Source organism: Hypanus sabinus, chromosome 15, assembly GCF_030144855.1.
Source record: "Hypanus sabinus isolate sHypSab1 chromosome 15, sHypSab1.hap1, whole genome shotgun sequence".
NCBI lineage: Eukaryota > Metazoa > Chordata > Chondrichthyes > Myliobatiformes > Dasyatidae > Hypanus > Hypanus sabinus.
In genome coordinates, this window is record NC_082720.1 from 45,200,576 (window position 1) to 45,226,796 (window position 26,221).

Genomic DNA, 26,221 nt, shown 5'->3' on the forward strand with positions numbered 1-26,221 from the left:
AAAGTAGTAGCTGAAGAGATTGTGGTGGCATTAGTGATGATCTTTCAAGAATCTCTAGATTTTGGCCTGAATCCTGGAGGACTGGAAAACTGCAAATGTCACTCCACTCTTCAAGAAGGGAGGGAGGTAGAAGAAGGAAAATTTTAGGCCAGTTAGCCTAACTTCAGTGGTTGGGAAGATGTTGGAGTCTATTATAAAGGATGAGGTTTCGGAGTACTTGAATGCACATGATAAATTAGGCCAAAATCAGCATGGTTTCTGTATGTGGAAATCTTGCCTAACAAATCTCTTAGAATTCTTTGAGGAAATAATAGGGAGGAAAGGCAAAGGATGATGTTTACTTGGATTTTCAGAAGGCTTTAAACAGTGCCACACATGAGGTTGCTTATAATGATAAAGGCCCATGGTATCGCAGGAAAGATAATAACATGAATAGAACATTGGTTGACTGGCAGGAGGCAAAGAGTTGAAATAAAGAGGTCTTGCCAGTGTTGTGCAGGGCTGAGTAGTGGGATTGCTTCTTTTCATGTAATCTGTCAGTAACTTGGATAATGGAATTGATGACTTTGTGGCCAAGTTTGCAGATGAAACAAAGATAGATGGAGGGGCAGATAGAGTTAAGGAATCAGTGAATCTGCAGAAGGACTTGGACAGATTGGGAGAGTAGGCAAAGGAGTGGCAGATGAAATACAGTGTAGGGAAGTGTATGGCTACGCACTTTGATAGAAGGAATAAAGGCATGGGGATAAAATTGAAAAATCCGAAGTGCAAAGGGATTTGGGAATCCTTGTGCAGGTTCCCCTAAACTTTAACTTGCAGATTGAGTTGGTGGTAAGGAAGGCAAATGCAATGTTAGCATTCATTTCTAGAGGACTAGAATGAGCAACGATGTGATGTTGTGGCTTTATAAAGCATTGGTCAGACTACACAGAGTATTGTGAGCTGTATTGGGCCCCTTAACTAAGAAAAGATGCGTTGGCATTGGAGACGGTCCAGAGGAGGTTCATGAGAATTATTCCAGGAATGAAATGGTTGATGTATGAGGAGTGATGCCTCTGGGCCTGTACTTGCAAGCATTTAGAAGAATGAGGGAGGATCTCCTTGAAACATATTGTATATTGAACGGCCTAGACAGAATGGATGTGGAGAAGATATAGTCTTTGACCAGAAGGCACAGCCTCAGTATAGAGGGACATCCATTTAGAACAATGAATTTCTGTAGTTAGAAGGTAGTGGATCTGTGGAATTCATTGCCACTGATGGCTGTGGAGGCCAAAACATTGAGTACTTTTAAAGCAAAGGTTGATAGGTTGTTGGTTAGTCAGAGCATCAAAAGTTACAGAGAGAAGGCAGGAGAATGGGGTTGAAAGGGTTAATAAAAAGCCACGTTGGAGTGGCAGAGCAGACAGGATGGGCTTAGTGGCCTAATTCTGCTCCAATGTCTTACAGTCTTATATACTGCTGCATTCTTTGACAACCTCCTTACTATCAACAACTCCTCCAATGTTTGTGTTCTGTGCAAACTTAAGAATTAGCCCACCTACCTTCCCATTCAAACCAGAAACACAGAGATTCTCACCATGAAGTTAGGACTGGGGATGATTGCATTTGATTGCATAATTTTTATTTCTACCTACTTTTCCCCGTCAAGTAAAAAAGTCTCTAGCTGCATTCAGCAACACCTGGGCACATTCATTGACATATGCACAACTCTTCATCTCACAATCTATGTCTTCATGGCCTTGCACCTTATTGTCTGCCTGCACTGGACTTTGCAATGGTAACAGTTTATTCTGCACTCTGCTATTCTTTTCCCTTGTAAGTATATTCTTAATTTGCCTGTTGTAATGAAATGATCTGTATGGGTGGCATATAACACAAAGTTTTTCACTGTACCTTAGTACATGTGGAAATAATAAACTAGTTCAGTTCAATAACTTCATCCATAAATGCTTAACCACATCTCCTTCTACATTAATTCAACAGCCTTATCAAGTCTATACCTTAGAATCACCATTAACAAGAAACTGAACTAAGTTTTTTGCATAATTGCAGTCACTTCTGGAGCAGGAGAAAGGCTGACTATCCTACAGCAAGGGCTTCACTTTTGATTGCTCAAGTTCTTTAGAATCTGAAACTCACGGATCAGAAGCATGATGGAATACATTATCCAATGGGATTATGGTCATCGCAGAGGTGGTGGGCTGGGGGGCCTGACCAGTCATTTACTTTGCAATCATTAAGCTTGTTCCTACAATGTAATGATATTGAATCCATCATCCTAGCATTGAACTTTGCTGCTATTTGTATGTTTCAGCATGTGTCTGGAGAATATCTAGCTTACCACCACAAATACTCACCTTCCTTCCTTTCCACCAAGCTGTCCAGTGTATTGTTTGTGACCCTTCTTAATAGTCTCATGATAACAAGAAATTGGAGAGGAAATAAACCTCAGGCATGCTCCACCATTCAAAAAGCTCATGACTAATCTAATGAATTCCTGTCCGGTTCTGGTGAAGGCTCTCGGCTAAAAACATTGACTTGTTTATTCCCTGACATAGGTGATGCCTGACTTGCTGAGTTCCTCCTGCGTTTTGTGTGTGTTGCTCAATGTTAACAGCATCTGCAGACTCTCTTGTGCTTATGACTAATCTAATATGAGGCAACTTTATTTCATGTTGTCCTCCCTTCAACTATTATGATCTCCCATTGACAATGAAACAGAAACTTTTCTGTAGAATACAAGTAAATCCTTAAATTGTCAAATATTCAAGAAATGCAGTGATGATGAAGAAATCCTGGTACTTAGTAAAAAAACAAGTTAGATAATTTAATTAGAAATAAAGAGAGAGAAAGTTTAATACAAACTGGGATCAGTAATCGACTGTTGGGATAAGCTGGGATATGAGTAAATAAAATAATACAGTAATAATGGGTAAAATGATCAAACATTAACAGAATATTGTTAACACAAGTGATGCTTTTTGTTGTAATCTTTTGCACAACTCATGTACAACAACTTGCATTGTGATTTTTATTTTGTAACTAATCAAGTGATACCTATAATTCAGAAATCTTCATACGCTCCAGTATTTCTTCACAACTGATGTTGGTTATGAAGACAGGACCATGGTAGAACTGTAGATACTGAAGGGACAAAGAAGGAAATTTGAAGTGTCGTGGGCACAGTCATCCAAAACTGAACAGCAACTGCATATTTTCCATCGAACAGAAAATTGGCAGCTTTTCAATAGATAAGTTAGAAGTTAGGCAGCACCATCTGAACTTTCATATTGTATGGGTGAGATTGAAGAGAAGGAAATAAAGCTGGTCATTTTACTGAGGGGAAACTTTTCAAAGTAAATTTAAATATCCAAAGCAAATGATATAAACTAATTAAGCCGCTCATAGACTGGTTGTCTAGAGCACTAAACCTAAAAACAATGAAGAAACTTAATCTGTGTAAATAAATTGGGTGGATACATACTTTGAATGAGTTTGTGATAATGAAAAAGTAGATTTAAAAAATATATTGGAATCACAAAGAGATGCAGGAATTTACCATGGCAAAAATAACAAAAAGAACTTTATCCTGAGGATGGTGGAACATGTAATTTAATTGTGAGACAAAACATATTATTTTAATGGAGAAGATGCCGATAACATATATCATGACAGAAATACAATAAACACCAGAAACTTTAAATAGCACTTCGAAATAACTTGTAGCTTTCAGTTTCCAGGCAATAACTAAATAAAATATTAGAAACCTTAGTCATTACAGTCAAGTACGTTATAAAACATTGGTTGAGCTTGGCCTGGGACACTGTAACCTTGCTTGAAAATATAGGAAAGTGTATTTGAAATAATCTTAGGAGTAACAGAGATAAAATATGAGGAAGCATTGGAGAAATATGAATATTGAAAGTAAGGGTAATGTGACAGTGGTCACATCAATTATATGTGATATATAGTTAAAGTGAGCTAATATTAGTTTAAGATGTGTTGTATCATTAGCTCCAAAGGACATCCATTTAAATTTGCTTCATTACATTAAATGTATTTCTTTTAATGAGTGATTAACGTTTGAAATAAACTTCCCCTTAAAAGAACTGCTAATGTCTATTAGGTGAGTTCAAATTGTACTCAAAGTAGTAAATGTGAATACCTGTACCAAAAGTCCTGAAATCATTTGAGTGTTCCTCATGTTTTTCTGCCCTTAATTAGTAATGCCAGGCAAAAGAGAAAGGTTGTACTTGTCAGACACTTTGCCTTGATTTCCCTAATTTATTTTAATTGCAATAAATTCCCTCAACGCTTCCACTAGAGTTGGTAACCTCCATTAGAGGACATTCCACCAGCTGCATGTTAGGTACTAACCTTTTCATTTGCTTTTGTTTCCTTTCTGATTTCCTGCCTGGGCCTGGATCCCATATTTGGTGTATTTACCCCTCTCAGGTGGTAAGTGTAGTTCTGCTTAGTGCATGATCTTTGAAGTTAATGCAGTCTTCCATCGCTCTCCATCTCATGAACATTCATCTTCTAAATTTCATCCCATTTAATTTGATTGAAAATGTCCTAACCTATGACAAAGTAGCTTGATAGTAAATGCATTTTTATTAATTAACAACATAATTAAGTTTTCGTTCTGGCCATTGGTTTGGAAATGCAAGCTTAAGTCAATCACACAGGCATTCAGAAACTTATACAGGCTAATTACATTGACTCTGATGTAACTCAGCAGTGGGGAAGAGCAAGTGCACAGAGGAATAGTAAATAAGTAACTAAAAATGGAGCATAAGTAAGGCTTGGTAATGTTAGACATGTTGAAAGCAAAATGGGAATTTTAATATTTACTTAACATTTCTGGTTTTAGGAGTCATATTAATATCAAATATTGTATAATGATCTCGAACATAATTAAAGATACTTTGAAAATACCTTAAGTTAAATGTCTAAAGGATCAACATTACTTCAGTCATTTATGATTGCTTCTTATATGTAGAAAATTTTGAGAGTAATAACTGTTACTTTTATGCAAGTCTTACTGGGGATTGTTGGAACATCTCGATCTGTGTGAATGCATTTGCTCTCGTACTTAATCCATGAGTCATAGAAATATTTGATATATTGGCAGAAATTATACATTTTTGTCATTGGTATGTTTTGTGTATCATTTCCACTTAAATAGCCATAAAATATTTAACATTTCAAGACATGTGTAGATAAGTTGATTTTTCTTGTTTCATTCCCACTATTATTCATTGTCATTCCTTTGCATGGTACATTCTAACTGGCATTCATTAATTTTCCTCTGAGTGCAACTATATAAATTAATATTTTATACATATTTTGATTAACTGTCTTTATAGAAGATATTTATTTTTCCAATTCTTTAAACAAGTTAAAAACCTTAAATGTCACATGCTGACATTTGCTTTTAATATTTTTTCTGTTATCTTCTGTAGCCATCCTAGTTCCCTAGTTTTTTCACTGTAACTTTTATCCAGTGTCACATAAAATTCCTGGCTGTAAGGTTGAGGATTGATACTTGAAGAAGTTAGTTTTATATATTTATTGCAATTATTTACTAGTGGGGAAAATAACAAACATTCTTATGAGATGTGAGTGTGGTATGTTACTTTGTCACATGTAATGATGACAATAAGCCATGAGGCAAGTCCAGAGCATTATTTCATCTGAACTGCATTAACTTTATAGCTCTAAAAGTTTATGTAATTGAGATAACTGCATCCGTTGGAAGATGGTATTTTATGAATTTTATAAATGTCCTCTCCAATTATCTTAATATATCTGTATATCACCAATATCTATGAAGAATGCAGAAATACATAATCATTTAACATTCTTTGTAATTATTGATTGTTTATGCAGAAGATCTGAAATATTATAACGATAGGGATTCAATATTTAGGAGTTAGACAGGTGTTTCTTAAGTTGTCAACTGGTGAATGGCTGGAAATGTTGGCAGAAAAGAAGGATTATGTGCTTGGAGGTAAATTTTAAGGGAGGTGTAAAGTGGATCTTTCACAGTAGTAATCTCTAGTTTTTTCCAGTCTTCACTAGTGAAAATAGGAAATGAGATTTCACACAAGCGATTGTATGACTGAAGAATTGCTGTGCGACAGAGGGATTTGAGTCTCGTAGGTAGTGTGTTACACTGTCCTACAAGCTCATCTTTATTTAAAGAAGTAATCGTTACCATATTTCATGAGTTCACAGTGAGTCCAGTTGTTCGCCAGTGTCAAAGATGTTCTCCACCATGGCATTCTGATCTGGAATTGCTTGATTATTTCCAGCAGTTGTATTTTGGTGATATAGTGTATATCATTTTATCGTCCCTTTTATTTTTGTTTAAGATGATCCTGATTTCAACATTCAATACAATACAGTCCGTACATCCAGAATTCCTGGAAACCCTAATGAATTTATTTTCGTTAGTAATCTTATTTATTTAAACTATTCTTAACAAAAACTGCTGTGTTTTCAATATACAACTTTAGCATGTTTCTAATCAAATAATACATTATCATGTTTACTCTGCACAAAGTCTGCAATATACAGTGCCTATAAAAGGTGTTCACCCCCCTTGGAAGTATTTCATGTTTTTATTGTTATACAACATTAAATCATAATGGATGTAATCTGGCTTTTGTGACACTGATGAACAGAAAATGATTCATTCATGTCAAAGTGAAAACAGATCGCTACCAAATGATCTAAAATTATTATAAATATACAACATAATAATTGATTGCATAAGTATTCACCCCCTTCAAGTCAGTGTTTAATAGATGCACCTTTGGCAGCAATTACAGCATTGAGACTGTGTGGATAGTTCTCTGTCAGCTTTGCACATCTGGACACTGCAATTTTTCTCCATTTTTCTTTGCAAAACTGCTCAAGCACAGTAAAAATAGCACGGGGATTGTGAGTGAACAGCACTTTTCAAGTCCATCCACAAATTCTCAATTAGATTGATGTCTGTGCTCTGATTTGGCCACTCCAGGATGTTAACTTATTTGTTTTTAAGCCATTCCTGTGTAGCTTTGGCTTTATGCTTGAGGTCATATTCTTTCTGGAAAACAAATCTTCTCCAAAGTCAAAGTTCTCTTGCAGACTGCATCAGGTTTTCCTCCAGGATTTCCCTGTATTTTTCTACATTCATTTTATCCTCTACCTTCACAAGCCTTCCAGGGCCTGCTGCAGAGAAGCACCCCCACAACATGATGCAGTCACCACAGTGCTTCATGGTAGGGATGGTGTATTTTTGATGATGCGCGGTGTTTAGCTTACACTAAACATAGTGTTTAGTCTGATGGCCAAAGAGCACAATTTTGATTCCAGTTGACTTTGGAGTCTCCCACATGCCTTCTGGCAAACTCTAGCTGAGATTTCATGTGAGTGTTTTTCAACAGTGGATTTTTCTTTGCCATTCTCCCATGAAGCTGCGACTGGTGAAGCTTCTGAGCAACAGTTGTATGTGCAGTCTCTCCCATCTCAGCCACTGAATTTGTAATTCCTTCAGAGTTGTCATAGGCCTGCTGGTGGCCTTCCTCGCTCGTCCAATTCTTGCATGTCACTCAGTTTTTGAGGGCGGCCTGCTATAGGCAAATTTACAGTGGTGCCATATTCTTTCCATTTCTTGATGATTGACAACTCTACTGTAAGGGATATTCAGTGACTTAGAAAACTTCTTCTTTCCATCTCCTGACTTGTGCTTTCCAATATCCATTTTGCAAAGTTGCTTGGAATGTTCTTTTGTCTTCATGGCATAATTTTTGCCAGGATACTGACTCACCAGCAGTTAGACCCTCCAGATACAGGTGCATTTTACTACAAACAATTGAAACACCTTGAATGTACACAAGTCTCCAAAAACAGATGCCCCTTTTACTAATTATGTAACTTCTAAACCAATTGGCTGCACCAGTGACAATTTGGTGTACCATATGAAAGGGGGTGAATACTTATGCAATCAAATATTTTGTGTTTTATATCTGTAATTAATGTCGATCACTTCATAGGGATCTGTTTTGACTTTGACATGAAAGAGTTTTTTTCTGTTGATCAGTGTCAAAAAAGCCAAATTAAATTCATTGTAATTCAATGTTGTAAAACAATAAAACATACAGACTTCTGGGGGGGGGGGGGTGGTGAATACTTTTTATAGGCACTGTATATCCATTGGTGAACAATTCCTCCAAATCTGGTCTTATTTGGCTGCCATTCATTTTTGCCTCTTTGGCTATGATATTCTTCTGCCTTGTAGTTACATTGCATCCTGTTAGGTTATTGACACCTCAGATTGGCAGTTTTCCTGTGCTTCTACTATATAACACCTTTCTCAGCTTTCACCTCATGAGATCTAGGTTGTGATAACAGTCTGGTGACTATAGCTTTCTGCCATTTTTTTTGCTGGTGTTGTTTTTGAGTTCTTACCTCAAGAAATGGCATCTACTTAGCTGTCCTTTTATACCAGAAATCTTGATTTTCTTTCTTTTTCTTCTTATGTCAGCTTTTCTTTATTATGAACATTGGCTTCACCATCTTGAAAGCATTGGCAGTTTTGTCCTGGTCAGAGGTTTATCAGATTCTAAGATGGAGCAGAAGTGAACACAGGCATTGAGGTTTATTTTTTATATTCCCAAAGATATGTATTGTATCAATTTATTTTTGCCTATCTCAAAATAATTTAGCTGTTTTTCCATTGAGTTCTGGATAATACTGTTGATAGTATTGTGCAAATGAATTCCCACTTAATCACAAACTTAGTTAACTCATTTGCACCAAAGTGCACGTGTGTGTGCGTGCGTGTGTGTTTGTATGTGTGTTTGTGTGTGTGTGCGCGCACACTTGTATGTGCATGGGTTTATCTATTAATATTTTATCTCATTATCTGGCAGACAATGTTAAACATGAGAACTGTTGCTATCTGTGTTCAGTGTTTATCCAACACATCATGTGCAAGCAAAGGCTTTAAACAATGGAAAAAAGTTGCATAATTAAAGAATCAGAAAATATTTTTAAAGTTAACATCAGACGTTAAAACAATTCAGGGTAATGATTTAGTTAAGCATTAATTAAAATAATATAGAAACTCATTTACCCTCACATACCTATTTAGTGAAGACACAAATAAATTCATGGCACCATACTAGATATTGCTGATGTAAAGCTAGGGAGCAAGATAGGAAGTGCATCCAGGCTACCAGCTTAGATCATTGTAGAATGGCCTCGGACACAAGGGCAACTGTGAGGATAGTTCAACATGTCAGATGCACCCATATCTGATCAGCAGCAAATCCTTAACCAATGCACCAGTGTGTAGATGCAGAAGTATCAAATGGACTGCTATGCACTGTAGCTCATTGCCAGTTCTGTCAGAGGTGCATTTGGCATCCATCAATGTAATCTGGCCTGGTGGGCTCTTCTCAGCTGAAATGTCATGTCTCAGTGTCAGCCATACCTTTATGTACATATGATATTTATCTGCCATTTTGCTTCATAGCTACTCCAAAACCCTTTTCTCTGGTGCCTATTTTTAATATAAGTATTATTTTCTGTTACTGGAGCTCTGTGTGACCACATGTTGATCTTTGCTTGTCAGTGTTCCTTTCAGGTACTGCACCTGTCTCAGTTGGGGCAGGAATTTCCTTGACAGATTCTAGGACTAAGGCTAAATCTGCCAATTAGGGATTGCTATCAATCTGCCTTCAGTTTTGCTGGTTTTGGTTTGAGCCATTCTGAGGAGATCACGTGAATGGAGCCTCTTTTTAATTTGCACTATATGCTTTTCTCTCTTTATCAGCTCAAAAAGGTTCCCATCTTTTGTTCATAGAAATAAATAGAATTATGTACTTCTTTGGCCTCTCACAAATGTAGCACTGGTCAATAAGATCATGACTCATACTCTGCATATTTCTTTTGTGTCTTCTGTATCTAAAAATATATCTCCTCCTTGACCTCCACCGCCTTTACTGGTAGAGATTCTCACAGATTTACCAACAGTTCAGTAAAGAAATTTCTCTTCTTAGTGCTAGATGTCTTGTCCCATATTTTAACTGTGACCTAGGACTGTAGCCTATCCCTTCCCCTCGGTATTGGGCTAGTTGGTACACAATTTCCATCCTTTTTTAAAGAGCTGGCTGTTACTTAGTAAGGTCACAGTCCATCTCTACCTCTGCACATTCTGCCCTTGTCCAATGATAAAACATTGCATCTTCTATAATCTCTGTTCCACTAAGTCCTTCAAGCACCAGATTCAACCTCAACTGTAATGTTATGTGCTGTAGTACTGATTTCAAATGGCATTGTTGGCCACCAGTATCTCTCAAGGGTTGTACAAAAGGCAATTTGAAACAATCTTCTACATTTGAACAGCACCAGCGAAAATCTTTGGAGCTTAACACAAGCCTTTACTTGGACTTTGAGAAGAGCTGTTCAAGTTGGTCCTTGTCAACTCATGGTTCCGCTCTTATAGAAGAGGTTGATAGAATCATTTTTACATGCATATTCCGAGTACAACTGCTCTGATTATCTAAAGCATTCTTCATGTTGTGTAGTCCTTATTTCATGAATAGTGTTATGAACAAGATACAGTATAATGGGCTAGATCTTCTGAAGCTCTCATAACAGTGAAGACTACACAGGATGTTTTCTTTGAAAGATTGGTGAGATAGCGTAGGTGCCTAAATATTCATTACTCGTTGCTCCCTTTGATGCAGCAGAGCTTCTGCTGAGACATCTAGCTTTCCCTAGATATATTAAATGTCAATTGTCGGACAGTTAACAATTGATGTTGTTTGGCATATGGTACCAGGATCCCCTAGAACAGAGGTTCTGGACCTGGTGTCCTCGGACCCCTCCATTAATGGTAAGGCTCCATGGCGTAAAAAAGCTTGGGAACCCCTGCCCTAGAAGGTTTTTATTGTTATTTAAAGATACAGCATGGTAACAAGCCCTTCTGGCTCAATGAGCTCACACCACCCAATTACACCCAGGTGGTCAGTATGTCTTTGAAATTTGGGAGGATAACAGAGCACCCAGACAAAATGCACACAATCACAGGGAGAATGTACAAACTCTTTACAGACAGCTACATGAAGTGAGTCCAGGTCACTGGTGCTGTAAAGCAAATCGCAACATGCTACACTACCATGCTGCCCAGGTACTAAACAGGAAGACCTACTTTCAGAGCTGGGCCACTGCCAGCTGATGAGGAAAAGCAACCAGACAGAACAAAGAAGCACTGAAGTTCGGAAACTTATCGACCTCAGTCCTTCAACTGATCTCAAGCCATTTCTTGCTCTCGTGATCTTAAGCTTACCCCAGCCTGCTCAATCTTATCTGGCCCGCCATCCCAATCTTAAGCGACCCATAGCCTCCTAATAACATTATGAAGTGATTATCTAATTCATGCCTTAGCTCAGTGATTGGCATTACTTCATGGACTCAGTGGCCTCTCCAGTGCTGTAAGGTTCGATCTTCTATAAATTTATTTATTTGCGTTAATAGATCACAAAATTTTAATACCCTTTTGAATTAAATACAATATTTTTCTAACTTCCATCTCACGTTTCTACTTCATATTTTCAAATCATCAGCTGATAGTGCTGTAGGTCTGAGAAAATAAAATGAAGTGAGGCATTTTATATTCAAGAAAAACTGTAACACATTTTATCCAAAATCTGAACACTAAAGCACACTAAATACCCTTTACGTAACTATGTCATCAAGTTAGACCAGCCTCTTAAAGTGAAACCCCATTTCAATGCTGGTGATTGTGAATTATATACGTTTCCACCAATTATGTTACCCTACAGTAATACTGTTCAGAAGGACAAAGTCTTAAAGTTTACTTACAGTATGATCCCAGAATTATGAGATTCTCTGAAAGTACATGGGGACATTGCTCTCAAATCCACAGGCAGAAAATCAAGTCTCTATTGATTTCAGGTTGTATTGTAGGACAGATATTTACATTTCAAAAAGTGCACTTAATATCAGAGAAATGTATACAATATACATCCTGAAATTCTTTTTCTTTGCAAACATCCATGAAACCAGAAGAGTGCCCCAAAGAATGAATGGCAGTTAAATGTTAGACCTTCAAAGCTCCCCCCCCAGCTCCCCCTTCCTTGCATAAGCAGCAACAAAGCAATGCCCCCCTCCCCCACCAACAAAAAAAGCATCGGCACTCCCCCCCACCAAGCACTCGTGTGCAGCAAAGCATCAATAAAGACACAGACTTGCAGTACCCCAAAGACTACTCATTCACCCAGTATTCGACATACCACAGGCTCTCTCTCTCCCTAATAAGGGAAAAAAGGTGTCCTCATTTAGGAAATAAAGGAAGAAGTATATTTTGCTATACTTTAATGATCTTGTTAATAACTTCATGTTTTAATTGACTTTATTTTTAAGAGGTTTTTTATTTAATGATATTATTTACTTAAATTTTAATAGATTTTAAATGACACTGAATATAAGAGATAGTGCGTTGGCTGAGGCGCTGTTGCCATCTGGGCTGCAGACAGTCTACAAGATAGGCCCAGGTAAGATGGAGATGTGGGTAGAGCAGGGGCAGTGATCCCAGTGGGGGGGCAAGTGGGGAGTCCAGTCTAGCTTCCAAGACTTCCAAAATTTTATAAGCTTCTCTTAGATGAATGTTTAGCTTCCTCTGAACTTTTGGAGTCTCTTGTCTCTTGTGACACATTTTCAATGTTTGAATTCTGTGTTTTTTTCATGATTGTAATATATTTTCTACAGTGATGTTTAACTGAATATAGTCCAAAACAGCATTTATAATTTTTGAAGTACCAATTTTACTTTTATTTTCAATGTCTCTGTATAAACTGCTTTGGATCAAGAGATGGATAAAGAATTTTTCAACCTTTTTAAAGATCTATTTATTTCTACATCACATTTTCCATTTGTCATGGAGTATCTCATGGTTTTACTCAGCTTCATACTGTAGACCAGGGGTGTCAAACTCATTTTAGGTCACGGGCTTGATTGGGCAAAATGCAGCTTCATGCGGGCCGGATCAGTTGGGCGCGTGCGAACTCAGCTTTCATTGCCTCCATTTTTTCAGCCTGTTCTCATGTGTCTCAGTCTCTGCTATAACTACAAAGTGTTTCACTTCACAAATTCCGTTTCTTATGAAGAAGACTGCTGAGCAAGCATTATTTTTATGATTGGTATTAACTTACAATCATAGGCTTCATATCGCCGGGCCATTAATAATTAAAATAATAGATCTGTCTAAAATGATCTCGCGGGCCGGATATAATTGTACGCCGGGCCGGATATGGCCCGCGGGCCTTGAGTTTGACATCACTGCTGTAGACAATTTTAGGGAAGTATGCTTTGTGCTTGTATCCATTTAATGAGAGTGTCTTCCAAGTTGATCCCTGGTCATTTATTTAATTGTCCCTGAATGAGAATTCACTGTTTATTATTCTACTTCATGATTTCTTAACAAACCTTCAGCAGCATGTTCTATTTATCTTGGAATTTGATGTTTATGACATCCTATATTTCTTGTGTACCATTTTTCATTTGCTTTCTGAAAGTGCAGTTTTGTCTTAGACTTTAATCATTTCCATCAAGAATTTGTCTGAAAATCAAACATATTCTTTCTTCATTCTTGATGTCTGCCCAAATGAGCTAAAGATAAAATGAGAAAAGTGAGCCAATATATTCGCTGACATACTTGTTGAAGTCTTTTGATGGCAATTTTCATTTATTTAAATAAACTGTAGCTTTTTGCCTTAATACCAGTCTACTTTTTATTACTTATTGCCATCCAGTCTAGAATCCATGCACAATTACAATAATTGAATCAGTTCATCCAAAATTTCCCTTTATACTGAAAGCCTTTCATAAATGGTTTTACTTTTAGTGTTATAATTTTGTCTTTAGTCATGCTTCTAATGCTTCATCTTTGAGTTTCCATTCCTTATTTCATTGCTAGGATTATATAGTTCTCATCCATATCTTAGCTGCCAGAGCTATAGCAATGTACTTTCTCAGGCAGTTGGTCCGATTATAAGCCAGTTTTATTCGTAATGCTTCAGGCAATTTTCTAAGGAAATGTTGATGGAATTCCATATTAAACAGTACTTTTATCCCAATCCAGTTTGTTCTTTTCATCCTTTTTTTTTTGCAATAAATCACATGCTCCAGGGTAACTCTTTCCTTTTGTTTTGAGGTTTGTAATCGCATAGATTATAATTTTACTGTAAGTGCTTTTGTTTTAAAATATACATTTTCATTATTGTGCTTAATGTCTGCCTTAAAGTATCTTAATTTTCATTTTGCTGGTTTCAAATATTAGTTTCATTGTTTTATGTAATTAAAGTGAATTTTATTATGTCTATATATTGCAGAATATTGGGAAAAAGATGTCATGTCAGCAGTTTATTTCTAATCTGGATGGCCTTAATGATGGGAAGGATTTTCCAAAAGATTTATTGAAGGTATTGTTCACAGCAATAAAATAGTGATTGTTATTACCAAACAATATGCACTTTCAAGAACCTAAATATTGTGACACCCATGTTCCATATAAAATGATTGATTACTCGTGTTACTACAGTGCAATGAAAGATATGCCAAGTTAGAAAACAACTGTGAAATGATGCAAAAAATGTACTGTGCAATGCAATGGCAAGACTTGCTGTATTTAATGAGTTCACTTTTTAAAAATTATTTATGAACTATGGGTTTCCAGTAGAGATTGAAACTTTTCCTCACTAGAAGAATTAGCCTCACCCACTGTGATTTGCTCCTTAATGTTGTTTACAAGTGCATTATAATTCATTGCTGAGAACTTAATGGTGGGAAATCATGACCCAGTTGCCTGCTTGATATAAGAACAGTTTTAAAGTCTGGTGGTCCTAGCATGGATGCTATGTACCCTCCTTCCTGACAGGAGTGGGACTAAAAGTCCATGAATAGGGTGGGTGGGATTCTTCATGATGTTACTGGCCTTTTTCTGGCACCTTTCTGATTATATGTCCTTAATGGTCGTACACTGATGCTGGTGATGTGTTGGGCAGTTTTGACTACCCATAACAGATCCTTCTTGTCCACTGTAGTGCAGTTTCCATACCATGCAGTGACGCAGCTTGTTATGACGTGAGTATAGATGTGCATGGTCCAGCTCTTTTCAGCCTCCTCGGGTGAGCTTTCCTGATTACGTAGAATGTGTTCTGGGACAATGAGATGTGCCCTCCCAGGCTTGCAATTTCCACTGCTCCGCTGCAGATGTAAAAAGGGTTGTGAGTGGTGTGCATTCTAAAGTCAATAACCATCTCTTTTATCTTGTTGATATTTATGCACAGGTTATTATGTAATTATTATTATTAATACTATGCTGTAATTGTCATTAATTTTAAACTTAAAACTGACTCTAACTTAAGTCTGGTTGAAATATACATTTGAAAATACCAAAGTTGAAAACAAAAGTTAATAGGAATCTAGAAAGCTAAAGAACTGGCATTGTACAGCACAGTAAATATTTTGGAAACAGTTAGGTTGCAGGCTGAATTTCACATTCTTCAAGCAATTGCTGAGTTAAGTGCTCATATTGCTTGGCCAAAAGAATTGTCTTAATAAATATATTTATCTTGTAAAGATTTTCCATGGTGGCTTTGATAGTTGATTGCAATTTCATTCTTGCATTACACTTAAGATAGGCATCATTATGATAAATTTTTGGACAAGGAATTTTATAATTTTGTTGCCCACCATATGATTGAAGCTGAATTAAAAAAATGAAAATGGAAAGCCTATTCAGAATTTTAATTTAAAGAGTTTAATTAAACCTTGAGCTAATATTAAGTTCAGTTGCAGTGATAGCAGGGATGCGATATTGATTTACACATTTAAACAGGGAGTTCATTTTTAGCTAAACTTAAAAATTGAATTGGCAGGCCTAATGCAGTACGTCAATATTACATATGAGGCGTGACTGATAGAATATTGATAAATAAATGCTGTAAAGTAGTGGATGGACTGTGCGGGGGAGGTTGGCGTTGCTGCCTGGAAAAACAATTGAAGGAGCTGTCATTAGCTTCAATGCCATGCCAACTTCCTGTGTTTCTTATACAGGGACACCAGATATTTCTGAACACCAAACATAGATGGGTCTCACATCATTTTAATACTTTGTTTTTGTATTCTTCTTGTGAAAATAAATTGCCTTGCACATCCACACATCACATACCATTTTCTTCCCCTATTGCTGCCCATTCACTTAATCCAGGGGCTCCCAAGCCCTCAGTTAATGGTAAGACTCATTGGCATAAAATTAGTTTGGGAACCCCTGACATAATCTCTTGAAGTCTTCTCACTGTGCGTGTGTATCTTTTATATAAATTCTGACCTACCTATCTTATTATCATCAACAGACCCAATACGTTACACTTGATCCCTTCATCCAAATCACAAATATATAATATAAACGACCAAGACTTAAGCAGTTCTACTTAAGGTACCTGAGTAGATTTAACTTGGTAGCTCTCATTTTCTGTCATTTGACCAGTCCTGTAACCTTGCTGTTACACTGAAACCCATGTGCTCTTTTCCTCATCCAGTACCCCTCTTTTGTTTCTGTCAAATGTTACTTGTACAACAAGAGACACGGCATCCACTGATTCCCTTTTATCTACACTGCTTGGGACAACCACAAAGAATTCTAATATAGTCAGCACAATTTCCCATTCACTAGTTATGCTTTCTATGTTTCTGACTGTTGTGTTGTCATTTACTTAATATTGAATTCCAGCATGTGCCCACTGTCTTGTTTAGCTAATTAGCCTATTGTCCCTGTTTTCTCCCTCATCCTCTTCTTGAATAACAATATAACATCTGTGTTTTTCTAATCTGCTGGGATCTTCATAGGATCAAAGCTAATCTATGATTATTGCCATGTCTTTTAGTACCCTCTGTTACACAGTTATCTATTTATAACTGCAAAAGGTGCAAGTACGATCTCTGGAAAGCCATCTCACTGGCGAGGAGATTCTGGACAAAACTTAACCATAAGGCATAGGAGCAGAATTAGGCCATTTACTCCATCGAGTCTGCTCCGCCATTCAGTCGTGGCTGATCCATTTTTCTCCCCCTCCTCCGCCCCATTCCCCGGCCTTCTCCCCATAACCTTTGATGAAGTAGCCAAGCAAGAATCTATCAATCTCCATCTTAAATTCTCCCAAAGACCTGGCCTCTACAGCTGCCTGTGGCAACAGATATAACAAATTCACTACCGTCTGGTTAAAAAATTTCTCTCCATCTCTGTTCTAAATGAATGCCCCTCTATCCTGAGTGCCATTTTGTCCTAGACTACCCCAACATGGGAAACAACCTTTCCATATCTACTCTGTCTAGACCTTTAAATATTCATAAAATTTCAAAGAAACATAGAAAACCTACAGCACAATGCAGGCCCTTCGGCACACAAGGCTGTGCCGAACATGGCCCAACCCTAGAAATGACTAGGCTTACCTGTAGCCCTCTATTTTTCTAAGCTCCATGTATCTATCCAAAAGTTTCTTAAAAGACCTTATCATATCCGCCTCCACCACCTTTGCCAGCAACCCACGCACTCACCATTCTCTGAGTAAAAAACTTACCCCTGAATCTCCTCCGTACCTACTCCCCTGCACCTTAAACCTGTGTCCTCTTGTGGCAACCATTTCAGCCCTGGGATAAAAGCCTCAGACTATCCACATGATCAATGCCTCTCAACATCTTATACACCTCTATCAGGTCATCTCTCATCCTCCGCCACTCCAAGGAGAAAAGGCTGAGTTCACTCAACCTATCCTCATAAGACATGCTCCCCAATCCAGGCAACATCCTTGTAAATCTGCTCTGCACCATTTCTATGGCTTCCACATCTTTCCTGTAGTGAGGTGACCAAAACTGACCACGGTACTCCAAGAGATCTTATCTGACCAGGGACTTATATATCTACATCATTACCTCTCGGCTCCTAAATTCAATTCCATGATTGATGAAGGCCAATACACTGTACACCTTCCTAACCACTGAGTCAACCTGCGCAGCTGCTTTGAGCATCCTATGGACTCAGACCCCAAGATCCCTCTGATCTTCCACACTGCCAAGATTCTTACCATTAATACTATATTCTGCCATTATATTTGACCTACCAAAATGAACCACTTCACATTTATCTGGGTTGAACTCCATCTGTCACTTCTCAGCCCAGTTTGGCATCCTAGCAATGTCCCTCTGACAGCCCTCCACACTATCCACAACACTTCCAACTGTAGTGTCATCAGCAAACTTACTATCCCATCCCTCCACTTCCTCACCCAGGTCATTTATAAAAATCACAGAGTCAGGGTCCCAGAATAGACCCCTGAGGCACTGCACTGGTGACCGACCTCCATGCAAAATATGACCCATCTACAACCACTCTTTCCCTTCTGTGGGCAAGCCAGTTCTCAATCCACAAAGCAAGGTCCCCTTGGATCACATGCCTCCTTACTTTCTGAGTAAGCCTTGCATGGGGTAGCTTATCAAGTGCCTTGCTAATATCCGTATATACTACATTTACTGCTCTTCCTTCATCAATATGTTTAGTCAATGATATTCCTCCTCATCCTTCTGAATTCCACCAATTACAGACCCAGAGCTATCAAACGTTCCTCGTATTATAACCCTTTCATTCCCAGAATCATTCTTGCTAACCTCCTCTGAACCCACTCTAATGGCGACACATCTTTTCCTAGATAAGGAGACCAAAATTGTTCACAGTACTCAAGGTGAGCCTCATCAGTGCCTTATAAAGCCTCAGCACCACATCCCTGCTCTTGTATTCTGGACCTCTTGAAATGAATGCTAACATTGTATTTACCTTCCTCACCACCAACTGAACCTGCAAGTTAATCTTAAGGGGTGTTCTGCACCCCTTTGCATCTCAGAGTTTTGGATTTTCTCCCCATTTAAAAAATAGTTTGCACATTTATTTCTTCTACCAAAGTACATGACCATGCATTTTCCCACATTGTATTTCACTTGTCACATTCTTGCCCATTCTCCTATCTAAGTCCTTCTGCAGCTTACTTGTTTAATCAACACTACCTGCTCCTCCACCTATCTTCATAACATCTGCAAAGTTGGACACAAAGCCATCTATTCCATCATCTTATCTTTGATATACAGCATAAAAAGAAGCGGTCCCAACACCGACCCCTGCAGAACACCACTAGACACTGGCACCAACCAGAAAAGGATCCTTTTATTCACACTCACTGCCTCCTACCAATCAGCTAATGCTGTAACCATGCTAGTAACTTCCATGAGCTCTTAACTTGGTAATCAGCCTCATGTGTGGCATCTTGTCAAAGGCCTTCTGAAAGTCGAAATATACAACATCCACTGCACCCCCTTTATCTATCCTACTTGTAATCTCCTCAAAAAATTCCAACAGGTTCATCAGGCAGGATTTTCCTGAAGGAAACCGTGCTGACTTCATCCTTTCTTGTCATGTGTCACCAAGTATTCTATCACCTCATCCTTAGCAATTGACACTAACATCTTCCCAACCACTGAGGTCAGGCTAATTGGCTATCATTTCCTTTCTGCTGCCTTCCTCCTTTCTTAAAGAGTAGAGTGAAATTTGCAATTTTTCAGTCCTCCGGAGCCATGCCAGAGTCCAACGATTTTAGAAAGATCATTACTAGTGCCTCCACAAACTCTACCGCTAACTCTTTCAGAACCCTAGGGTGCAGTTCATTTGGTCCGGGTGACTTACGTGCTTTTAAGTCTTTTAGCTTTTTGATCACCTTTTCCCTTGTAATAATAAACATAAGTCATTGCTGCTTTACTGTTATCCCTGCCGGCATCTCCTTCCAACTTACCTTGGCCAACTCCTCTCTCATACCACTGTAATTTCCTTTACTCCATTGAAATACTGCTATGTCAGACTTTACTTCTTCCCTATCAGATTTCAAATTGAATTCAATCATATTGTGATCACTGTCTTCTAAGGGTTCCTTTATCTTAAGCTTTATCATCTCCAGTTCATTTCATAACACTCAGTCCAGTATAGCTGATCCCTTAATGACAAACTGCTCTGAAAAGCCATCTTGTAGGCTTTCAACAAATTCACTCTCTTGAGATCCACTACCAACCAGATTTTCCCAATCTACCTACATGTTAAAATCTCCCAGGGCTATCATAACATTGACCTTTTGACTTGAACCAATGAGGGATTCCCGACAGCTGTGGCAGGGCTTGAATGCTATCACCTCGTACAGAGCTAAATCAAATGATGTGAGAGAAAGCAGGGCTTTCCTTCCAACTGAAGTCAATGCCTTCTGTACTCACTTTGACCATCAGAACAGGAAGGAGCCATTGCAACACTCCACATCCCCTGATGATCCTTTGGTCTCAGTATCTGAAACCTTCAGGAGGGTGAAACTACCGACAGTATCTGAACCTGATGGGGTACCTGGCACCCTACTAAAGACCTGTGCTGACCAACTGGCTGGTGTGTTCACTGAATCTTCAACCTCTCACCTCAGCAGTGTGTGGTATCCACCTGCCCCAAGCAGGCTTCAATTATGCTGGTCCCAAAGAAGAGCATGGTGACCTGCCTCAATGATTATTGCTCAGTTGCACTTGCACCCAAAATTATGAAGTGTTTTGAGAGACTGGTGATGAAACGTATCAGCTCCTGCCTGAGAGGCGATTTGGATCTGCTTTAACTTGCCTACTGAGCAACAGATCCACAGCACATACCATCTTATTGGCTCTTCACATAATCCTGGAACATCCGGACAGCAAAGATGCATTCATTCAGATGCTCTTTATTGACTCCAGCTCAGCATTTCACACCACCAAAACTGATCAATAAGCTCCTTGGCCACAATGCCTCCTTGTGCAATTGGATCCTGGATTTCCTCACTTGTAGACCCCAGTCAGTTCAGATTGGCAACAACGTCTTCTCCTCCACGATCTCCATCAGCACAAGTGCACCACAGGACTGTGTGCTCAGCCCCCTGTTCTACTCGCTTTACACATATGATTGTGTGGCTAAGCACAATTCCAATACCATTTTCAAGTTCGCTGATGATGCCACTGTTGTGGTCTGAATCAAAGCTTGTGATGATTCAGCATACAAGAAGGAGATTGAAGATGTGGCTCAGTGGTGTCATAACAACAACCTTTCACTCAATGTCAGCAAGACCAAGGAACTTGTAGAATTAAGGAGAGCGAAGCCAGGAGTCCACGAGTCAGTCCTCATCAGGTGAAGAGAGTTTGCAACTTTAAATTCCTGGATGTTACTACCTCACAGTTAAAGCACTCTGAGCAACTGTGCACAGAGTCATAGAAAAGTACAGCTCAGAAACAGGCCCTTCAGCCCATCTAATCCACGCCAATCCATTTCAACTGCTTACTCCTTCCGACCTGCACCAGGGTCATAGCCCTCCATCTGCACGGAGCACTGTCATGGGAAAGCAGCACCCATCATCAGAGATTGCCACCAGCCAGATCGTGCTCTTTTCTCACTGCTATAATCAAGTAGAAGGTACAAGAGTCTCAGGACCACCGGGTTCTAGAACAGTTACTACCCCTCAACCATCAGGCTCTTGAATAAAATGGGATAACTGCCCAACCAATGATCGCACTCTAAGGTCTCTAGCTCATGTTCTCATTATCTCTTGCTAGAAAGTTATATTTGCAGTGCATTGTTTGTTGTCTTCTACACTCTGGTTGATCCTTTATTGATCCTGTTAAAAGTTACTACACTATTGATTTTCTGAGTATGCTCACAGGAAAATGAATATCAGGTTTGTATATGGTGACATATACATATGTTTTCTGATAACAAAAATTACTTTGACTTGGAAGTTATTGTAACTTCCAGTAATTTTTATGCTTTGAGTTGAACTGCTGCCACAAGACAGCAAATGTGATGACACACAACGCCTTGTAAAAATATTCAGCCCCCAACCGATTGTTCACATAAATGAATATTACAACTAGGGATTTTGATCAATTTAACTGAAAATTTTCATTTATGAATGAAATGCTCCTTTTTTCACATAAGAGCCAACAAAACAGAGAAAATGGTAAAGCATGAAAAACTAAGAAATACAAAAACTGGAATATCAGCAGTTCAAGAGTATTCATCTCCCTTTGCTTGTCATTTTTCCAATCAATCTGATCAAAGTAGTAAAGAATGATAATGATTAAGTAATTCTATGATAAGCATATTCTAATAGTGTCCTTTAAATGCATTCATCTGTTTGACTATTCACTAATAAAATAGAATTTCTTTTCCTTCAGGGATTGTATAACTCAATAAAAAATGAAAAGCTGGAGTGGGCTGTGTAAGTACAAACTTTATTTTTTTATGTAATTAAATTCTGATGTACTTAAATTGTAAATGACCGGAATTATTTAATTTTTAAGATCCATCATAAATACTTCTGCTTTCACTATATTGGAACTGAAAAATTACACAACAGCACTCCTAGCCGTGGAAATTGTTGCCAGGAATTCTGTCTTTTAAATGCAAAATTAATTTTCATTTCAAGAAGCTTTCAGAGATATTTAGGCCAGTTAGAAGAGTGGGCTGAAAGATGGCAGTTGGAGTTTAATGATGATAAGTGTGAGGTGCTACATTTTGGTAGGAATAATCCAAATAGGACATACATTGTAAATGGTAGGGCATTGAAGAATGCAGTAGAACAGAGTGATCTAGGAATAATGGTGCATAGTTCCCTGAAGGTGGAATCTCATGTGGATGGGGTAGTGAAGAAAGCTTTTGGTATGCTGGCCTTTATAAATCAGAGCATTGAGTATAGGAGTTGGGATGTAATGTTAACATTGTACAAGGCATTGTTAAGACCGAATTTGGAGTATTATGTACAGTTCTGGTCACCGAATTATAGGAAAGAAAGCAACAAAATACAGAGAGTACAGAGGAGATCTACTAGAATGTTACCTGGGTCTCAGCACCTAAGTTACAGAGAAAGGTTGAACAAGTTAGGCCTTTATTCTTTGGAGCATAGAAGGTTGAGGGGGGACTTGATAGAGGTATTTAAAATTATGAGGGGGATAGATATAGTTGACGTGGATAGGCTTTTTCCATTGAGAGTAGGGGAGATTCAAACAAGAGGACATGAGTTGAGATTTAGGGAGCAAAAGTTTAGGGGTAACACGAGAGGGAACTTCTTTAATCAGAGAGTGGTAGCTGTGTGGAACGAGCTCCCAGTAGAAGTTCGATATTGTCATTTAAAGTAAAATTGGATAGGTATATGGACAGGAAAGGAATGGAGGGTTATGGGCTGAGTGTAGGTCGGTGGGACCAGGTGAGAGTAAGCATTCGGCACGGACTAGAAGGGCTGAGATGGTCTGTTTCTGTGCTGTAATTGTTATATTGTTATATGGTTAATTAAATGTACATTACAACAAAGAAGGCCCTGTGTTTTCACACATTCACTGGAATTATTTATACTTTTGTAAACTCTCAGACTCAATTTCTGTCTTTGTACACATACATTAGATATGTTGTTAATGTATGCTGAATTAAAATCTATACATAGCAATTATTTTTAAATGTGATTACAATGATCTTGAAGTATTTTTCTTCTCCAGCAATAAACAGATTTACAAATGTCTTCAATAAAATTGATTCTACTCTTTTCTTTTAGGGATGAAGATGAATTGAGAAAATCACTGTCAGAGCTTGTGGATGATAAATTTGATAGCTGTGCAAAGAAAGTGACAAGAATAATTGATAGCAGTAATCCATTCCTTGATATCCCTCAGGCTTTGAATGCAGCAACCTACAAACATGGAGTACTCAATCGTAAAACACATGCAGACATGGATGGCAAGAGAAGTAAGCATTTTCCAGTTTTCTGTTTTTATTGACAGGCTGTAGAAGCTGATGTTCAATGGGCTAAATGAGATTTCTCCCATGAACATTTTGGGTACATGTTTGAGCTCTGCTTGTGGAATTTAGGCTTGTTGGAAATGGCTAGGGGTGACGTATTCTGGGTGTGCACGGTACCCAGGTATTGGCTTTCTGCTATAAAATATTTTACTGCACCATCAACATAGATAATAATTATAAGAAAGCTACACTTTGCTAAATTCCTGAACAGGCAAGGTCACACAGTGAAAATATACATCAAATATAAATGAAGACAACGTACTGGACGTTTGGCACCTGGCTTGCTTTAGTGACTTAATTTTCTTTTATGACAGATACAGTAAATATAGTTATTGCTTATTTGAGGATTCTGGCAGTTTTGACTTTTACAGTTTATTTGGTGTCAGTAATGTCCAATAATCTTGTTGCTGATATTTGTAGTGCACTATTTTAAATGCACTATATTACAGGATATTTCAACTTAACATTAGTATGCCCGTGTTCTTCAATGATCAGTAGACAGCAGCTCTCACTATTGCAGACATACACAGATCTTTAAAAGACCAGGAACAGGAGGTAAAATAATTGTTATTTGAAATTACTCAGAGAATTTAGGAAAAATATCAAAAATATCGAGAGAGTAAGAGTTAAGATTATGGCCTTGATTGTGTGTTCAGTTACAAAGGTAAGGGAACTTGCCATTCACTGTACTTCCAATTGCCCCATGATTTTTTTTTTGCTGTCTACAAACATTTGATCTAGTCCAATGCTCTCAAAATGTGATAAGTGGATATGTAAGTAGGCCATGCAACAACATACTTCAACATGCATCCAAGACATGCAGAGGCAAAGCATATATGTATAGATTAGTATATGTAATTCTTTGTCAAATCATGAAAAGCAAAATACAGATTAAGAAAGAAAACTGGGATTGAGAGTTCTAAGAAAGTGCAAAACAATTTAAAAAACAGCAGTAGTTACATTTTTAAGATTCATATACATAAAAAATAATTTCACAGTAATTAAGGTGCAGCATGTAACAAAAAATAATATCAATATTAATGCATGATGCCTAACTTTTCCATGCATGTTTATCAAGTAATTAGTGGGTAAGTATTACAGCTTCATGTGGATTTTAGTGATAGGTCTATTAGTAAGGCAGTAGCAGAATGGAGCCTGTAGACAACCAGAGTAAACTGAGTGCAGCTTCTACATCACCATGTAGTAGCTGTTTGGAGAATAACTGAGCAATTTACTCCATATAAATGACAAAAATCACAAATTTTTCTCATGGTTAACCTCGGCATTACTTCTTTCACAATCTGAGGCAATAATGTGGATAATGAGGAAAAAAAATTTTAAGACCTGTGGCTCTGGGAAAATTGGTTTCTAGCTGGAGCACTGGATTTGTGAATCTCATCAGTTTTCTGAAAAAGCCTAATGTCTCCCTCTTTGTCATAGAACCACAAATGAAATGTACAACTTTGAGATGGCTCTGTATTTTTGCTATCTATATAAGCCAGCTGCTGATGCATGTCATTTTATCATTCTTAAGTCCTTGAAGAGTACTGACAATGCTTCATCATGTCTTCCCCCAACATTAGGTTTTGCTGCAGATGGTCAGCAAGTTTGAGCTCTGAAGTAGGTTATCTCAAGTTGATCCATCAAACCTAACAAGTCATTAATGATTCTCTGCTTCAAATAGGATCCCATTAGCAGCAGCATTCCAATTTGTTTTAATAGGACTGATGCACAAACTCCTTTTTTGATAATTGTACTTTGGCACAAATTTAGCAAATTTACCTTGCTTGTTTATCATTATCTCCACAAATTGTTCCTCTGAGAATCATTACTTTCATAGCTTCTCATGATGAATATCTTGTACATTTGGTCAGAGAGAATTTCCCATATCTCCTTAAAAACACACACACAGGTTTTTCCCTCAAAGACAAAGCTTCTTTCCTTAACCCTTGAAGAGCTTCTTTAATTGCAGCACAATAAATAGAAATATTTTGAAAGAGGAGCAGGCATTTAATTTTCATAAAATTGTGGTGCATTTAGAGGAAGATCAGAATTGGAGAAAGTTCCTTGTGGACTTCACACTACGGTTATAAAAAGTGTCAAAGGTTCATTTATTATCAAAGTATTCAAATTGAAATTCTTCTTCTCCAGGTAGCTATGAAATCAAGAAAGAAAAGAAGGGCAGCGTGATCATCAACAGCCCCCCACATCCCCCACCCCCCACACAAAAATTGAACAAAAGTGGAACAAGCA

General features: G+C 38.0%; 1 protein-coding gene across 1 annotated transcript in view; it reads left to right on the forward strand.

The window, feature by feature from the left end:
- The window catches only part of LOC132405155 (PH and SEC7 domain-containing protein 2-like), a 128,237-nt gene that overhangs the window by 55,097 nt on the left and 46,919 nt on the right, over window positions 1-26,221 (forward strand). Inside the window, exons 7-9 of the mRNA XM_059989856.1 lie at window positions 14,415-14,504; window positions 22,354-22,397; window positions 23,724-23,914. Coding sequence (XP_059845839.1) covers window positions 14,415-14,504; window positions 22,354-22,397; window positions 23,724-23,914 — 325 coding nt within the window. The remainder of the gene's footprint in view (window positions 1-14,414; window positions 14,505-22,353; window positions 22,398-23,723; window positions 23,915-26,221) is intronic.